The 19,366-nt window shown below is 41.3% G+C and overlaps 1 protein-coding gene across 1 annotated transcript; it reads left to right on the forward strand.

Annotated features, from left to right (window-relative positions):
- The first annotated feature begins 7,384 nt into the window (after positions 1 to 7,384).
- EIF2B2 (eukaryotic translation initiation factor 2B subunit beta) lies at positions 7,385 to 13,544 on the forward strand. Its single transcript, XM_069465126.1, has 8 exons — positions 7,385 to 7,597; positions 7,719 to 7,839; positions 7,991 to 8,139; positions 8,990 to 9,153; positions 9,786 to 9,881; positions 10,476 to 10,613; positions 11,684 to 11,750; positions 12,996 to 13,544. Exons 1-8 carry the CDS (start codon positions 7,435 to 7,437, stop codon positions 13,151 to 13,153), a joined length of 1,056 nt encoding a protein of 351 aa, XP_069321227.1. The 5' UTR covers positions 7,385 to 7,434; the 3' UTR covers positions 13,154 to 13,544.
- Positions 13,545 to 19,366: the final 5,822 nt, after the last annotated feature.

The following is a 19,366-nucleotide window of genomic DNA, read 5'->3' on the forward strand; positions in this document are numbered from 1 at the left end:
GGAGATGGGGCTCATTAAGGGAAACTAAACATTGCAAAAAAAATTGACCACCCCCCACATGTAATGCTTTATAATTTTCTTTTAAATAGATGTGCTTATTTTATAAATCCTAGTTCTAAAATTTTTTGTTTATTTATCTTGAAATAACTGTAGATTCACAGAAGGTTGCAAAGAAATGTACACCCTTCTCTCTCATGTACCCTTCCCCCAGCCTCCTCCAATGGTAACATGATGGTACAAAGCAAAACCAAGAAGTTGACATTGGTACAATCCATAGAGCTTATTCAGATTTCACCAGTTACATATGCACTGTGTGTGTGTGCGTGTGCATGCGTGTGCATATGTGCATTTGCAGTTTTACCATGGGCAGCCTAGCATAACCACCACCATAATCAAGAAACTCAACTTTAGTATCACAAGACTCCCTTGTGTTACTCACTTATAGCCACACATCCCACCCATCCCTAATGCTTGGAAACCACTAATCCATTATTCTTTATAATTATGATATTTCATGAATGTTACATAAGTAGAATGATGCAGTATGTATCCTTTTGAGATTTTTTTTTGCTCAGCATAATTTCCTCGAGGTTCATCTAAATTGTTGTATATTTCAATAGCTGGTTCCTTTTTATTGCTGAATAGTACTCCATGGTATGGATGTACCACAGTTTATTTAAACATTCACCAATTGGAAGACATTTGGGGAGCTTCCACTTTTGGGCTATTAGTAATAAAGCTACTATGAACATTCATGTACAAGTTCCTACATGGATAATTCTTCATTCCTTTGGGATAAATGACCAAAAGTGCAATTGCTGGATCGTATTATACGTCCATTTTTAGTTTTGAAAGGAACTGCCAAACTATTTTCAAGAATGATTGTTTGCAAGCTGCCTTATAGACTTACCAATATGTTGTCATCTGGGCTCTGAGGCACACGATTGTAGTCCCAGCAATGGAGGCTGAAGCAGGGAGGATCGCTTGAGCCCAGAAGTTTGAGGCCAACCTGGGCAACATAATGAGACCTTGTTTCAAAAACAAAAATAAAACAAAACAATATGTTGTCAACACTTCTCTTTATCATTAAGAATTTTCCACGTCAGAATTCTAAAACATGGGCTGGGCACGGTGGCTCACGCCTGTAATCCTAGCACTCTGGGAGCCTGAGGCAAGAGGATCGCTTGAGGTCAGGAGTTTGAGATCAGCTTGAGCAAGAGCGAGACCCCGTTTCTACTAAAAATAGAAAAAAATAGCTGGGAGTGTGGCACGCATCTGTAGTCCCAGCTACTGGGGAGGCTGAGGCAGGAGGATCACTTAAGCCCAGAAGTTTGTGGTTGCTGTGAACTAGGCTGATGCCACGGCACTCTAGCCCGGGCAACAGAGTGAGACTCTGTCTCAAAAAAAAAAAAAAAAAAAAAATTCTAAAACATGATATTCCATTGTATGGCTATATTATATAATGTACTAAACCAGTCTCCTAACTTTTAATATTTAGATGCATTTCTTATTTTGTTATAAATAATAAAATGAAAGATATTGTAGATAACTCTATGTGCCCGTTTCTGATTATTTCCTTAGAATAAATTTCTAAATACGGACATGCTAGCTCAAAGGGTATGAATGAACATTTTTAAGTCTACTGCTACATTTTCCCAAACTGTGCTACTGAAAAGTGCTTCCATTTACACTCCCACAGCAATATATGAGAATTGGGGCAAAGTTTCTAAAAATACTAATATTGCCACACAAATGGCACTCAAATGGTTGGTATCCTAAAATAAATAGATCTTACAAATCAACTAGAAAAAGATAAATACTCTATATCAAGTTGCTTTGGGCTGCAAGTGACAGAAGACTCCATTCAAAATCATATAAATAACAGAGAAATGTATCATTTAACATAATAAAAATCTAAAGCTAAGGTAATTTCTGGATTTGTTGATTTCACACAGTGACTTTAATAAAAGATACCACAGTACATAGACTAACAGTGCAGGCTCTGAAGCCGGACTGTTGGGTTTACATGCCAGCTCTACTAGGTGTGTTACATTGAACAAGTTACTTACTCTATCTATGCCTCAGGTTTCTCTTTTGAAAATGATTATATTAATAGAACCTATCTCTTGGTATCAAAGTTATTGAAAGAAAAAAATAGCACCTATCTCAAGATTGTTGTAAGAATGAAAACAGTTAATATACGTAAAATCCTCATTAAGTGTTGACATTATCAAGAACCTAGGTTCTTTCTGTTTTTCTGTTCTTCCATCCTCAGTATGTTAACTTTATTCCCAGTCTTGAGACCTCATGGTCACAAGATAGCTTCAGTAACCCCAGGCATCATATCCAAAAAGATTAGAGATAGAGGAGACTATGTAATCTTCTGTTGCCTTCTTAAGAGCAGGCAAAACTTTCCAGGAAGTCCCAAACAGATCTCTTTCATATCCTGCTGACTAAAAAACGTGTTACCTTACACCAATCTGTAAAATAAGGAGAATGGAACTACCATGATTGGCTTAGACCAATCAAGATTTACCCATGAGCTAGGGCTACTTTCTTTGTGGGTAGAATCCAAAATCAGTTCTGTTAACAAGAAAGAAGAAATGGATATTGGGTGGAAAACCAGAATGTCTGCCACACATCACATTAGAAAAAGGAACAAACCATATGACCAGCAATTCACAAGAGAAGAAATGCAAATGATCAATAAACATATGAAAAGATGTACATCTTGACTAATGAGCAAAGAATGCAAATTAAAAGGAGTTGTATTTTCTCAACCAAGTTGGCAATAATGAAAAAGAATGATGATCATCTACAATAGCAACAAACATATAAGGTGGCTAGTAATAAATATTAACACAAAGATGTGCAAGACCCATATGGAAAAAATCATAAGATTTTACTGAAAGACTCTAAAGACCTAAATAAATGGAGATAGATACCATGTTCATGGATAGAAAGACTCAGTATCTTAAGGATGTCAAATCTTCTCAAATTGACACATAAATTTAAAACAATTCCAATCAAAATCTCAATAGAAGCTGGACATGGTGGCTCATGTTTAGGAATTTTGTTTCTAAAATATGCATGGAAGTGCAAAGGCCCAAAACTAGTTAAGACATTCTTAAAGAAAAGAATTAGGCAAGGAAGTTTTCCTTACCAGATAGCAAAACTTTTTAATAAGGCAATTGTTATTAAGATACCATCATAATGGCCCAGAAATAGACAAATTTAGCAGTGAAACAAAATAGCCCTGAAACAGACTCACACATTATAGAAACTTGACATATGACTGTGGTGACATTAAAAATCACTGAAGGCTAGGTGTGGTGGCTGGCACCTGTAATCTTAGTACTTTGGCAGGCTGAGGTAGGAGGATTGCTTGAGGCCAGGAGTTCAAGACTAGCCTGAGCAACATGGCGAGACTCTGTCTCTACAAAAAATAGAAAAAAAATTAGCTGGGCATGGTGGTGCACACCTGTGGTCCCAGCTACTCGGGAAACTGAGGCAGAAGGATCACTTGAGCCCAGGAGTTTCAGGTTGCTGTGAGCTATAATGCCAATGTACTTTAACCCAGGCAACAGAGCAAAACTCTGTCTTACAAAAAACAAAACAAAACGAATGAACAAACAAAAACAAAAATACCCTAAAAATCATTGGAGAAAGAAGAATGGAAAAAAACAAAATAAAATTGGATTCTCATTTTTCACCCTACATAAGAATCAATTCCTGGCCAGGCGTGATGGCTCACGCCTGTAATCCTACCACTCTGGGAGGCTGAGGTGGGTGGATCGCTCGAGGTCAGGAGTTCGAGACCAGCCTGAGCAAGAGCAAGACCCCCGTCTCTACTAAAAATAGAAAGAAATTATCTGGGCAACTAAAAATATATATAGAAAAAATTAGCCGGGCATGGTGGCATATGCCTGCAGTCCCAGCTACTTGGGAGGCTGAGGAAGAAGGATTGCTTAAGCCCAGGAGTTTGAGGTTGCTGTGAGCTAGGCTGACGCCACGGCACTCACTAGCCCGGGCAACAGAGCAAGACTCTGTCTCAAAAAAAAAAAAAAAAAAAAAAAAAAAAAATTCCAAATTATATGTAAAGATAGATTATATTTATAACTTTGGAAGGATTTCTCAAATAAGACTCAAAAGGCATTAACTATAAAAGATAAGGTTGATACATTTGAACACATTAAAATCAAGAACTCCGTTCCAAGACATCTCAAAGTTAGTAAGAAGACAAGCCATAACTGGGAGAAGACATTTATAAGATAAAAAACTGGAAAAAAGATTAGTATCTAGAATACATGAAAAATTTCTACAAATCTATTTTTTAAAAGATTTCCTTAAAAAGCCAAAAGAAAGTAGGCAAAGGCACATTTTCCCAAAACACATGGTCAGTAAACGTGAAAAAAAAAAGAACAACCTCAGTAATCAGGAAAATGCAAATTAAAATCACAATGAAATATCCTTTTATATCTACCTGACTCCCAAAAAAGAAGATATTTGATAAAAGTACCTGTTGGTAAGGATGTAGATCAGCTGGAACTCTTCACTGCTGAAGGAAGCAGATATTAATTTAACCACTTTGGAAGTCTAGACCTATTTTTTTATTATTATTATTTCAGCATATTGTGGGGGTACTAGACCTATTTGTAAAGTCGTACATTCATATAACTTATGATTCAGCTGTTCCACTTATAGATATGCCAAAGTATACACAAGAACGTTTATAGTGTGTATTCACCGCCCCCCAAAAAGATTGAAAACAACTCAAATGTCTGTGGAAGAAAAATATGTACATAAATTGTGCTAAAGTCACATGATGAAATATTATGCATCAGTGCATATAGGAGAACTACAGATACATATAACAACATGGATAAATTTTAGGAACGCCTATTGAGTGAAAAAGGCAGGTTGTAGAAAGTTACATTATAATACTATTTGTAAAAAGCTCAAAAACAAGCAAATCTAAGCAATATTGTTGTTTACAGGTTATAATATATACTAAATTATTTTTTATGAAGCAAAGGAATATTAATCAAAATTTAGTTTACCAGTTATCCTTGGGTGTGGGAGTAGGCAGGGAAATAGAGTAGAGGAAGAGTATACACATTGATGTTATGATATTGGTAGCATTTTAGGTTTTTTAAAATATATATATATACACACACACGCCATATATTTTTTTAAATTGTAAAATACACATAAAATTTACCATCTTAACCCTTCTTTAAGCGGACAGTTCAGTGGCATAAAGCATATTCACATTGTAGTGCAATGTAAATGCACAACCACCTATCTCCAGAAGTCTTATCTTCCAAAACTAAAACTCTGTAACCATTAAACAATAACTCTCCTCCTTCCCCAAGCCCCTGGAAACTACCATTCTACTTTATAGATCTATGAATTTTAATATTTTAGTTTTAAGTTGAGGGATTGGTTAATGAGTGTTCATTTTGTTTCACGCTTTATAACTTGCATGTATGTATGTATACATATACACACATATAAATTCTTTCATATACATATAATAGTACATACTTTAGTTTTTCAAGGCTTGATATATGGAAAAATAAAGAATGAAAATATCCAAAATTGGCCATAACATGGCAAGTGCTGGCAAGCATTTAAATTGACACAATTTTAAAGACATTTTAAAATTAACACACAGCAAAATTGACAAATATTTTATGGCTTTTTAGAGCAATTGTGTTTTCAATTTCAGTTTCTGATTGTTCATTGCTAGTATACAGAAATATGATTAATTTTTGTATCCTTGCTAAACTTGCTAAACTCATTTAGTTAAACCTCATAGTTCTAGGAGGTTTTGTTGCTGTTGTTGACTCTTTGGGATTTTCTATATAGACAATCATGTCTTTTGTGAATAGGGACAGTTTTCTTTCTTTCCATTCTGTATGCTTTTTATTTCTTTTTCTTGCCTTATTGCAAGGGCTAGGGCTGTGTGTATATTAATTAGGAGTGGTAAGAGTAGACATCCTTGCATCATTCCTGATCTTAGGGAGAAAGCAGTCTTTCACTATGAAGTATACTTGCAGGTGTAGGATTTTGTAGGTTCACTTTTTCAAGTTAAAGAAGTTCCCTTATATTCCTAATTCTCTGAGAGTTTTTACCATGGATGGATGTTGAATTTTGACAAATGCTTCTTCCTACATCAATTGATATGATTATGTGGTTTTACTTAGATTGTTAATATGGTGTATTACATTGATTTTCAAATTTGAACCAGCTTTGCATTTCAGGTTTAAATTATTTTTTTTTATGTATTGCTGGACTTAATTTGCTAATATTATAATTTGTTGTGGATTTTTGTGTCTACGTTCATGGCAGATATTGGTCTGTAACTCTTTTCTTGTACTATCTTTGTCTGACTTTGGTATTGATACAATCCTTTTCGGGGGCAATTTGTCAACTGTAACAAGTCTTTAAAATGTGCTTGCTTAAGGATTCCACTTTGAAGAATTTCAAGGAAACATATTTCTATTACGCAGACTTTAGGCTCAGATAGACCTGGATTTAAGTATGAACTTATCGCCTTACTAACTGCTTAAATTCTATTCGTCTGTTTTCCAATCTGTAAGATGGGGATAAGAGAACCTATTTCAGAGCTGTATTGGATGAGACTATTCACACAGTGTCCAACACCTAGCAAGCCTTAAGTAAATGGTAGCTCTTGGTATTACGTTATACTTTCTAGCCTCTGCAGGAGGACAAGTCTGTGCAAATCGGAGGACATCATCTTTGCTCCTGTATTAGCTTCACTTTGAATCTCATTGGTGGGTAGTCTCCTCGTCCCTAATTCCTCTGTCTTCTATTCCATGTGCTAGACCTTGGGAATAGAAGGCAAAAAAAGATACAGTCCCTGTCCTCAGGGAGTTGAACCTATTAGAGAAACACAGGCACAAACAGTTTCACAGAATGCAAGAATACTATAAAGCGGCGTCTGCCCATGGGCCCCGGACGCGCACTCGGAGCGTCTGTGTCAGGACGCCGGGCGGTCACCGAGCTGCAGGGCCAGGAAGGACGGCCGCAACTTCTCCAGTTAACCTCAGGTCGTCAAAGGGAGGCGTACAGACTCGCTGTTCCCATAGCAACAGACTACCCACCCTTTTTAGGCCTGTCGGGTCACGTCGTTCAGTGTCCCTAGAGCCAGGAAAGGCCACTTCCGGTCCTCCAGCCCGGGAGGCGTGCAGTCGCTACGTTGTGACTGAAAAAAAACACCCGAGCCCCACGTCTCTGATTGGCTCAGGCAGATAGAGGGGGCGGGAGATAGCAGTGAGGGGCGTGGCTTGCCGCGTCTCAAACTTGAGTTCGTTCTCTCAGAGCGGAAGCCGACCTCGCCCGCCCCGGAAGTGCAAGCTTGCTGCCCGGCAGGTGTGGGTTTTGCTGGTGAAGGCGGCTACCTTCGGGATGCCGGGGGCCGCGGCGAAGGACTCGGAGTTGTCCGAGAGGATCGAGAGCTTCGTGGAAACCCTGAAGCGGGGCGGTGGGCGGCGCAGCTCCGAGGACATGGCTCGGGAGACCCTGGGGCTGCTGCGCCGGATCATCACGGACCACCGGTGGAGCAACGCGGGTGAGGCAGGCCTAGTTCCACCCGCGACCGCGGCCCCTTGTCGTTCCCGATCCCAAGGCTTAACGTCGCCCAGGCCTCACAGCGCGCTGGCTCCGCTCACCCTCTGTCTTTTGGACTGCAGGGGAGCTAATGGAGCTGATACGCAGAGAGGGCAGGAGGATGACGGCTGCGCAGCCCTCCGAGACTACCGTGGGCAACATGGTGCGGAGAGTGCTCAAGATCATCCGGGAGGAGTATGGCAGGTTAGGCTTACGTCCTGGGCTCCACGTTGAACCTAGTGGCGCATTTTGCACGAGCCCTTCTCCCTGCCTGAGATTTTATTGGAGCTGAGCAGCTCCTGTTACCTACCTGACCACTCCTTCCCACCTCCTTTGGATCTTTTTGCCTTCATAGACTCCACGGACGCAGTGACGAGAGCGATCAGCAGGAATCCCTGCACAAACTCTTGACATCCGGAGGCCTGAGCGAGGATTTCAGCTTCCATTATGCCCAACTCCAGTCCAACATAATTGAGGCGATTAATGAGCTGCTAGTGGAGCTGGGTAAGAGGCTTGTTCACTGGGTGGACCGGACAGGTTGCAGGCAAATAAGGGAGCAGAAGCTCCTGGAAGCTGTTTATCAGCAGAGATGGGAGATTACCAGCCTACTGGTTCTCAGAGGTTTGTCCTCCTTCCTGATTAGGAGATTTTGCAACAGGTGGCAGGACTAAAGTAATCACGCTCTCTACGTTTCCTTACAGACCAACCCTTTATAGACTGCAGATCCACTGGCAGAGACTGTATTAAGACAGAGCTTTATTTTCATTTTAAAGAAAACAAAGTATGTAAAACCACAGTTGACAGACCCTCCACTGAACTTCTTGAATGTTTACACATACGTACATACCACCTCCATCCGCCTTGTCTTTGTGTCCCAAGAGACCTGCAGATACTCTTTACAATCAGGGTGAAGAAGCTGCTTCCAAATTCCTCCCCCGTTTTTTTTCCTCTGACCTCCCTCTCTCAGGTGGAGATGTTGTGGCCACCTTTTGGAGGAAGAGTTCTTTTGGGGAAAGCTCTGTTTACCCCACTTAGCACTTTAGGATTTCCCAGATTGCCACTTCTTGCGTGAATTCATTGTCTTCAAAATCAGTTGTAAGGAGCTGTGTAGTGGCAGGGAGGTGGTTGATGAGTAGCAGTGCTTCTGGGAAGAGGGCAGACTGAGAACTTGGAAGGTAGAAGATCCCAGAGGAGTGGAGCTTTTAAAAAATTGTGACATTTCGTTTAAACATATTAACCCTGTGATACCAGGACCTGCTAGGTAGCCAGTGTATGTGAAGGGCAGACATCTCATCATGTCTGTTTGTGATGTAGCATGGCAGTTTCATATTTTCCTTGCAAAACTGTCTTGTAGAAGGGACAACCGAGAACATTGCAGCCCAGGCTCTGGAGCACATCCACTCCAACGAGGTGATCATGACCATTGGCTTCTCCAGAACAGTAGAGGCCTTCCTCAAAGAGGCTGCCCGAAAGAGGAAATTCCATGTCATTGTGGCAGAGTGTGCTCCTTTCTGCCAGGTAGGGGGACTGCTGGAATTGCTAAGAAAAATGAAGAGGGCATAAAGGAGGGATGGCTGAGGTCCTGCCAACTTTGAATTGATAAGCAAGACATTGAGAAGTAAAACATTAAGGGAATTTTCAAATTGTTCATCCTGTGAACATTCTTAAACAGTGTTTAAGAAAGTTGGGTGAACTGCTGAGTCCAAAGAAAAATAAATATTTGTTCTTTTAGAAATCAAAATAGGGTAAATTTCCTTGAAGATGACTGATGCTTGATCTGCTCTCACTTAATCCTTAAGGTCTCAAAAAGAAAATAATAGGTCTCATAAAGGAAATATGGAAGGATGCTGGATGTTGTAAAATACCAAGCCAGCAGTTATCTTGTCAGCTATGCTTGATTACACAAGCAAGTTGTATTTCCAGTTTTGTGGCTGCTCTAGAGCTACTGTGGAGTATTATACATTTATTAGCTTCCCTTGGGCTTCCCTGAAGCTTACCAGAGCTACCATAGGCAGGAAAATTAGTTATCTATTGGAAATTGTGTACTGGATATGCCCATATCACAGAATTCCCCAGGTCCAGTTACATGTGAGAATTCTTCACTGTCTCTCACTCTTTCTCCTAGCATCTGCCTTTCTCTCCCATTGCAGGGTCATGAAATGGCCGTCAATTTGTCCAAAGCAGGTATTGAGACAACTGTCATGACTGATGCTGCCATTTTTGCTGTTATGTCAAGAGTCAATAAGGTGGGTGTATTTGAAGTTTTGTTGAATTCATGAAGGTTATACTTCTAAAGTATTGTATTTTATCTCCTCCTATAATATCCTTTGTAAGAGAAGAGTTTCTAGCACCTTTTGAAAGTACTTACTTAGGCCTTTTTAATCTATTAATTGAATTTCTTTTCCCTTTATCTGCACCACTGTTCCTCACTTGGAGTAGCTTCTAAAGTTGATTAAAGCATTGAAAAGAATAAAGTAGAACTAAGCCAAGAGTGTCAGCTGCTAGGGGTTGGCTTTGGAGCTCCTGCCTTAGGCTCCAACAGCTTGGCAGTGGTGGATGGTGAGTGAAAAAGGCTCCTGGCTTCTCAGAAGGTGTGGCATGTCGATTTCCAGAAAATATGGGACTAAGAACAGTAGGTTTTGCAGTTTCTTGTTCCATTCTTTTCTGGGGAACCCACTTTTAAGCTAGAACTTGTACTGAGCCTAGGATCCCTTTCCCTCTACTGCTCTGTGACACCTCACGATGCAGGTCTGAGGCCTCAGCATTCGGCCTCTCGTGGCCGTTGACCCTTTTAAGCCTCTACCCCTAGGCTGGCTCACAGTTTTCTTCCTGTTCCAAAGGTGATCATTGGCACAAAGACCATCCTGGCTAATGGTGCCCTAAGAGCTGTGACAGGAACTCACACTCTGGCACTGGCAGCGAAACACCATTCCACCCCACTCATCGTCTGTGCACCTATGTTCAAGCTTTCCCCACAGGTACGTCTGTCTGTCTCTAGCTGTAGCCAACAGAGAGAGGGAAGCCAAAGTGTAGGCTTAAACTCTGAGTCTTCGACCTGCTCACTCTGGGGCATTTGCTCAATGGATTAGACTCGGTGAAGGCTGGAAAGAGGCAGAGAAATCTTGGTCCAGGAAAAGCAATTGATAGTTATAACCAGCCAGCTTTAGGAAGTTAAAATTATGTCAGGACAATACTTAGTTGGGAAAGGCCCTTTGCTTACAATTGCTACCACTCCCCGTCACCTTGACCAGTTTTGAAAATGCCAAGCAGGTTGAAACTAGCATCATAGAATCAGTTTCATTTGTCATTGTTCCAGGGCCTGTCCTCTGTAGGCTGAATATACAGGCAGTTACTAAGTGAAGAGCCATTTCATCAGTGATAGAAGCTTTGAAAACGTCAACCTATTTATATGTCTTTATTTTTTTTAATTAAAGTGAAATTCACATAACAATTAACCACTTTAAGATGTACAATTCAGTGGTATTTAGTCCATTAACAGCATTGTGCAACCACCACTCTCTAGTTTCAAAACTTTCTCGTCATCCCAGGAAAACACCCTGTCCCCATTGGGTAATCACTGCTTATTCCTGCTTCTCCCCATCTCCTGGTAACCACTAATTTGCTTCCTGTCTCTGTGGATTTGCCTGTTTGGGATATTTTGTATAAAAGGAATCATACAATATGTGACATTTTGTGTCTGACACTTTCACTTAGCATGATGTTTTCAAGGTTCATTCACGTTGTGACATGGGCCAGAGTATCCTTTCTCTTTAAGCCTGAATAATAATATTCCATTATATGAATATACCACAATTTGTCCATTTATCTATTGATGGGCCTTTGGGTTGATTCTATGTTTTGGCTTTTGTGAATAATGCTGCTATAAGCCTTTGTGTACAAGTTTTCTGTGTGGACCTATGTTTTCATTTCCCTTGGGTACATATCTAGGAGTGGAATTGCTGGGTCTCTGTTTTTTAAAACTTTTTTTTCTTATGATTTTCTAGCATGTTCATTGAAAAAAACAAACAAAAACTTTTTTCTTTTCTAGTTCCCCAATGAAGAAGATTCATTTCATAAGTTTGTGGCTCCTGAAGAAGTCCTGCCTTTCACAGAAGGTACAGAAGTTACGTGTGTGTGTGTGTGTGTGTGTCTTGTGTGTGTATCTTTGTGCATGCGTGTGTTTTGGTCTTTTTGTTGTTTTGGTGGTCAGTAGGATTGAATGCTGTCAGGGTGTTTTTTTATCATACTTCTTGTGGGGACTGTTTTCTTTAGCAGGTCAAAGTGCTTGGGGACCTATCAGGTGCATGTTCATTTGTTCTGAGACTCATATATTTTAGCTGAGTTATTGGGGCTGTTGGACCACCCAGCATTGACTAGGTTTGGCTTTGTGCATTATTTGGGATATTGGCAGTAATCGAATGGGAAAACGTACCTGTTTTCAGTTGCTGTAGGGAGTCACTTTGGTGAACTCACTGGCCAAGGAAGCAGGCTCTGCAATGTTCCTACTTAGAAGACTCGCCTGTAGCCTGGATCCCCCTGGGTGTTGGGGGTCCTTTTCTCTGGCTTTTGAAGACAGCAGCTCTGCTTGTGAGCCTGCTGCCTCCTCAGCAGTCAAGCTGGCTTCACACCCTTTGAGAGCAGAGCACAGTGCTTGGGATCCTAATTCTTCTTGGAAGTTGAATGACTTCATCCCTTTATTTAGACATTCATTGTTCAAGAAATAGTTATTGAGCACCTATATGTATCCAGCACTATCCTAGGCACAGGAATATAATCAACAAAACAGGTAAGGCCCTGCTCCTAGAGAGGTTACATCCTGTGGAAGACAGACAAGAAAATGTCAGATATGGGATGTCTTAGGAAGAAATCGAGTAAGGGCGATGTGATAGCAGGTGGCGAAGGGGGCTAACTAAGGTTGGGGAAGAGTCTTAACGAGATGACATTGCAGCTGAGTCTTGCATGAGCAGAGCCCACCACGTGAAGATCAGGGAGAGCTTTCCAGGCACTGGTGCAAGGGCCTGAGATGGGCACGTGCCTAGCCAGTTGGAAAAAGATGGCCATGTGGCTGGAAAGTGGGAATGGTACAAATTATAATTACTGTGGTGTGGAAGGGAGGAGTTAGATCTTGAAGCTTGAGTCCCAAGTTTGAATTTTTTTCTAAGGGCTATGCAAAGGCATTGCAGAGTTTTAATCAGGGAGTATCGTGATCTGAAGTCAGCTCTTCTGGTTTGCATTTTGCCACAGCTTCCCTTCCATAGGTAGCTGGTATTCCTGCATTATTGAGCCTAGAATCTATATGCTACTTAAATATTCGAGTGGGAGCCTCAGTTTCATCTTTAGCACATGTACTTGCCTTTCAGGGGACATTCTGGAGAAGGTCAGCGTTCATTGCCCTGTGTTTGACTACGTCCCCCCAGAGCTCATCACCTTGTTTATCTCCAACATCGGTGGGAACGCACCTTCCTACATCTATCGCCTGATGAGTGAGCTCTACCATCCTGATGACCATGTCCTATGACCACCACTTGTCCTAAGCAGAAGTCGCTTAGGCAGACCCAGGATGGAGAGGAGACTTCAGTGCTGCTGCTGAGACACATCCTCCTTGCGGCGGGGGAGTGAACAGGAGTCAACCTGAAAGAAGCCTTCATACTGTGGCCTGCCTTTTTAGTCATCTCGTAACAAGGGCACGCATCCAGGACTGTTTCTTGCTTTTCAGGTCTTAACAGAGCAGCAGGCCTTAACCTATTGATTTTGGAGCCTCTTAGTGGCTGGGTTGCGTCTGTTTCAGGAACTTAAACTTTATGGTTCAGTGGTGTGTTAAACATAACACTGAATACCTTGCTGGGATACAGATGTGTGCTCAGAAATGGCTACCACACCTCTTCCTAGGCTGTGCCAATAAAAGCTACTTGAAGGTTCCTGAGTTGGTTTATTTATTGTCCTGCTCTGATTGAACTGCTTGAAACAGCAGCAGCAGAGCCCTTTTCATGTTTTCACAGAGGGCTGTAATTAGAGAGAGAAGTCTAAAACATAGAAGTACAAGTGAAAGTATTTACAGTTTCCTTTATACTTCACTGGGAACGGCCCCAAACAACTTGTTAGTCTGAGAGAGTGGTTCCAGAACCTCTGCGAGCATCAGAATCACCTGAGAGCTTAAAAAAATACAAAATCATGGGCTTCATTTCAGACTTACTGCATCTGATCTCTGGGGTAGCACTTGGGAATCTATTTAAAGCTGCCTGGAAAAAGATCCTCTCATGTGCCGTCTATAGGACCACAAATTGGTACAACCTATTATATTAGAAGGTTTGGAACCTGCAACTTCTAGAATTATTTGTACAAGCACACAAAGATTTATACAACAATGTTCAATGTAGCAGTTGTAATGTCACTGCCTAAGTGTCCAGCAATAGGAGAAAGGTTAAATAAGTATGACATTTACACTGTGGAACAACATGCAGACAAGGCAACAGAAGTTTTGGGTAGCTTGAGGGCAGTGTCTGGATTGAAGATTTTGGCTGGTTCACCCTGCATTTAATATGAATTATTTCCCAATATTTAAAAATCTATACATTAAAAAAAAATCAGATTTCTTGCTTTTCTTAAAAACCCAGATTTGGCAATTCTGGGCCCACATTCCCAAGTGGCAGTAGTTGGCTGTAGTTGGGTAGTATCTGATTCCATCAGATGGAAAAAGTCCAGTTTTCTGCAGTTCCTACCAGATCTATTTAACATGTTTAATCTCCCTAAGCCCTGTAGGCATTTGAATTGTGACCCTTGTTAAAGGAATGGGATAGATTTGTAAAGAGGTCCATTTTATATTCTGTTGGTTAAAAACAGGCTGGGAAAAAAGCTGTAGAGCAATATGTGTGATATGACTCTTATTTCATTAAATGTACATGCACGGGGGGTGGGGGGAGAGTTTAGGGGTATAACACCAAACAGGGGCAAGCAGGAGACATCTAGTTTTGCTACATTTATATATTGTTTCTTTTCTTAATACATATTACTTCAGTAATTTATAGTTTTTACCTAAAAAGTGTGCCCAGCTGGGCCAGCCGATCTGCCATGTTCAGGAACTAGTGGTCCAACGCACAGGAACCCCGGGCATCTGTCACAGGGCTGGCCTCCTCCCTCTTGCAGCAGTGTCTGTGGGGCAGAGGGGGCGCGAGGGGTCTGCACGTGTAACACAAGCACCTGAGCAGTTTAACAGGTGATTTGATAACCACTCTGGTAAACACTGGTCAGAGGCAGGTTTTAAGGGAAAGGCCTCTACTCTTTGCTACCTATTTTAGATCATTTTGCCTTAGGCCTCTTGTCTTCCTGAGGGAAAAAACAAGACTGAAGAGAGTCAGAATTTTAGACTGCCCTAAAAGCTGTATGACTCAGAAGAGCCTGACTCACGCAGGCCTCAGTCTGTCGAGTATTTCTGAAAGCTTCTAAAGACCCCATGCTTTCTCAGTGAAGTGGCTTGTAGCTACCAATTACGAGCAATTGTCTCCTCTGAAGGCACCAATTCTAACAGCAATTCGCTTGGGTACAATTGTGTGGTTTCGAGGAAGAGCAACAGCGAAGCAAGGAACTTAGATCTGTTCTTGGTTCCAAAAATGCTTTATGATACTTGTCCTTTGTGCATCTTAGTCTCTGCGTCTAAAATTAGCACCAGCACCTTCCCAGGCATAACTGTGATAGCTGAAGGTTAGAAGGGTAGAAGCTCCGTCTCTGGTCTACTCTTACCATGCCTAGAACAGAACTGCAGGAATGCATATTCTTCAGAATCTTTAGGACCTCAACTAAGAAAAACCCACAAAAGCTCATCTTCCTATTTCCCTCTCTCTTTTTCCCTATTTGAAGAGGGCTGAATATTGGGAAGAGAACGTGAACTAAACAGGGCGAGACTGAGTTCCCTGCCGACTCACTACCTATCAGCCTGTCTGTGCCCCCCTCCCACATGCAGCTTGGAGAAGAATGAGGATTCCAGGGATGTGAAAGTCTTCCTAAATATGCTAAATAAACCCAGTTAGATAATGCAGTTTGTAAGGACACTTTTTCCCACGGTTTCTATCTTCCAGTTTGGGCAAAGGGCAGGAAAGGCATAGTTCTTGGAACTCAAATCAGGAACAGGAATGCCTAATTTAGCCTCAGAAGAGAAGTCTTTGAAAAATACTCCTACCAAGAAAAACGGAAGTGTAAAGTGATGCCTCAAAGAAATCAATGCGGGTACCCATAGGATCCTGTTTCACAGATGTGCTTCAAAACTATTCTGCAAAGCAATCTGTTGCATCTGTCTTTGGGTCAACAAAGGCTGCTAGTCTACCAGTTCCATCGTGGAGCTACGTGACTAATACTATATGTGTGGAACTCAGTACATCAGAACTGCTTTGCTGTTAACGATAGTACCAGATGGTGGTGTGATTATTATAAAGGCCCCATACTACCCACCTATCCTCACAAAAACTCCCTCTGCAGACGTGCACCTAGTTGACACAAAAGAGTTATTTTGAAATGTGGTTTGGAAGTGTTTTATGTCTGGCCTTACTTTGCTCTGAATTATTCTTTCATTCACCAAACAACTGTTCCAGGATATGGCGCAACGGCAAGGCAATTATTATTAATAAAGAGCTATAGTGTAAGCTTCCGATCTCTTTGCGTCACCCACACAATGGAGGGCAGCCATTGAGTCTAACTGCTCCTGAGCCAGTGATTGTTTGATGTTTGTATTAAATACTATGCTGGAGAGAAGGATCCCTCCAATAGTGTTTTTCGGGCATGTTACATTTAGAATGAAGACCTGCCTAGAGAAGAAAGAAGCTATTTAGTGGTGAAAAAACAAAAATGTGACGAGATTCTTAAAATTCATAATTTGTTTTTTTGGTTTTTTTTTTTTTTTTTTGAGACGGAGTCTCACTCTGTTGCCCGGGCTAGAGTGCCATGGCGTCAGCCTAGCTCACAGCAACCTCAAACTCCTGGGCTCAAGCAATCCTACTGCCTCAGCCTCCCGAGTAGCTGGGACTACAGGCATGCACCACCATGCTCGGCTAATTTTTTCTATATATATATATTTTTTTAGCTGTCCATGTAATTTCTTTCTATTTTTAGTAGAGATGGGGTCTCGCTCTTGCTCAGGCTGGTCTCGAACTCCTGACCTCGAGCGATCCTCCTTCCTCGGCCTCCCAGAGTGCTAGGATTACAGGCGTGAAGCAAGAAAACTTGGATACCACTCTCAGGTTTATCACTTACTAGCTGTGTGATCTTAGACAAATCACTTAATATTTTTCAGCCTTAGTTTCTCCTTTGTAAAAATGGGGAAAAAATACCATCATATCTTATGGGTTGTCAAGAAATTCAAATAAGATAGGGTATGTGAAAAATTATTTTGTGAACCTTAAAATACCATATAGGTATTAATGATTCGTATCGTGTATTAGAAAATTAAATGTAAATTAAAAGACATTAAAATATCTTTGTTCTTCCAGACCCTGAGTGAAAAACAAAACAGAGCAAAATAAAACCCTAACAGGTGATAAAAGTAATCTATTAGATAATTTTGGCTAATAGGTTGTTTTTATGCTGATGCATGCTACGGAGCTTATAAATTATTAAAATAGGATAATTATCTCTTACATTGCTTAAGTCAGTCTAGGCAGGAAGACCAGTTACATAATTCATGGAGAACTTTTTCTAATCCCCTCCACTCTCTAGAAAACAGCAGTTTGGGATTATATAGAGCCAGACCTTCTGAAATCGTACCCCATCATCCTAATAAGAGTTATTGAAACACTTTTTTAAATCCCACAAATTGGTCTGACCTAAAAAGATTTCTAAAACTCCCAGGACAGTGGACCTCCATGCAGCTCTGGAGCGTGGAGGCGGGGGCCCGAGGCCATGCCGCCCACTGGGCCTGTAGGCAGCGCCCGAGAACACTCCCCTTCCTAAGGTCATGTCTCCCAGTCTATGAAACCCCACCTGTATGTATTTAGTAGAATAAAGGCCTTTTTTTTTTTTTTTTTTTTGAGACAGAGTCTCACTCTGTTGCCCAGGCTAGAGTGAGTGCCGTGGCGTCAGCCTAGCTCAGAGCAACCTCAAACTCCTGAGCTCAAGCGATCCTCCTGTCTCAGCCTCCCGAGTAGCTGGGACTACAGGCATGAGCCACCATGCCCGGCTAATTTTTTCTATATATATTTTTAGCTGTCCATATAATTTCTTTCTATTTTTAGTAGAGATGGGGTCTCGCTCTTGCTCAGGCTGGTCTCGAACTCCTGAGCTCAAACGATCCGCCCACCTCGGCCTCCCAGAGTGCTAGGATTACAGGCGTGAGCCACCACGCCCGGCCAATAAAGGCCATTTTTAGATAGTAGTGCCTGTTCTTCAGGGTTCCAATTCTGGAACTATACAGGATCCCCTCGAAAATGAGTGAAGGCTTCCCTGAGCCTCCTCTGGGGCACACGATAATGAACGCAATGCTTTCACCGCCAGGGCCGCTGGCAATGAACTTTTCTTCCATGAGCACAAATTTGTTTCCGGTATTAAAACATGAGGAAAATAATTCCATTGATATAAAGGCCATTTGGAACAGGCTGGCCAGGAAATAAAAAAGTGGAAATTCTCATTGCATCATCTTACCAACTGTATAGCACCCCAGTCACAGCAAACATTACCAGCTGGGTTTTGCTGGGTTTTTTTTCCTTCTGTACGACTTAAGTCTACTTAGTCCTATTAATGACAAATCAAGTCATCTGAAAAGGTGGGGGAAGTACAGACTGAAAGAAAGTAGCATAACAAGCATTTGCAGAAAGGTCTGCCCTAGTCTCAAGTGAAATTATAAGGCCATTAGATTGGCATAATGTAATAAAACCAAGATACCATTTGAAAGGGACCAAAAGAACCCTTGTCTCCTGAAAGAAAATAAAATGTGTAGAACATATCTGGTTAGGTTGAAAGAATAATGCTGAGCTTTGGTATGACAATTGCTTTCACATTAAGAGATACTTTATAATGTACAAAAAAAATCATATTTTAAAGAACACGCTCATAGTACTTTTATCATTTCACTGGTTTGGGATATGAACAGCAGTCTCTGAGTGTTTAAAGAGGCAATAAAACAAAACAAAAAACCAGGAACAGGGCTTTAAATTTTCTCCATTCTATCCTTGTCTTTGTTTCTCTTTATCAATAGTTTTTATCCGTAAAATAATTTAACTACAGCCTGATGGAAGACCTCAGGGAATATTTTCCTTGAGAGCAGAGAAACTCTTTAAGCCTGAGACTTAGCAAGTGAAGGAGCAGCAGAGGGAAGTGAGGACGACACAGGGAAAGGAGGGAGCAGTGGAGAAGCCCTAGGGGCAGTCTGGGAACGCAGACTAGCCCAAATTACATATATGCAAAGTTGGAAAACACTGCACAAAAAGAAAAGCCACAGTCCTCAAATACAAACCAACCAACCACTCAGACAATTAATAATTTAATTTTATCGCTAAATATGTTGCAAAAGGTAGATACTATACGGCAGCCTCCTGTGTCCACGGATGCAAAGGAATGAACAGTCTTTAAGCTTAAGTTCCATCTGCTACTCGACTATAGTGGGATCATCTATCTGCTCAAGAAAGACTGACAGGAAGGGCCCTGCCGACTTGAAGCTGCTGAGTGTACTGGGCTGATTCAGTCAAGGCCGTACTAGTACCTGCTGCTCCTCCTCGCTGCTCTGGGGCATACAGTTAGCATCCCTTTCGTT

Source organism: Eulemur rufifrons, chromosome 2 (assembly GCF_041146395.1).
Source record: "Eulemur rufifrons isolate Redbay chromosome 2, OSU_ERuf_1, whole genome shotgun sequence".
NCBI classification, from domain to species: domain Eukaryota; kingdom Metazoa; phylum Chordata; class Mammalia; order Primates; family Lemuridae; genus Eulemur; species Eulemur rufifrons.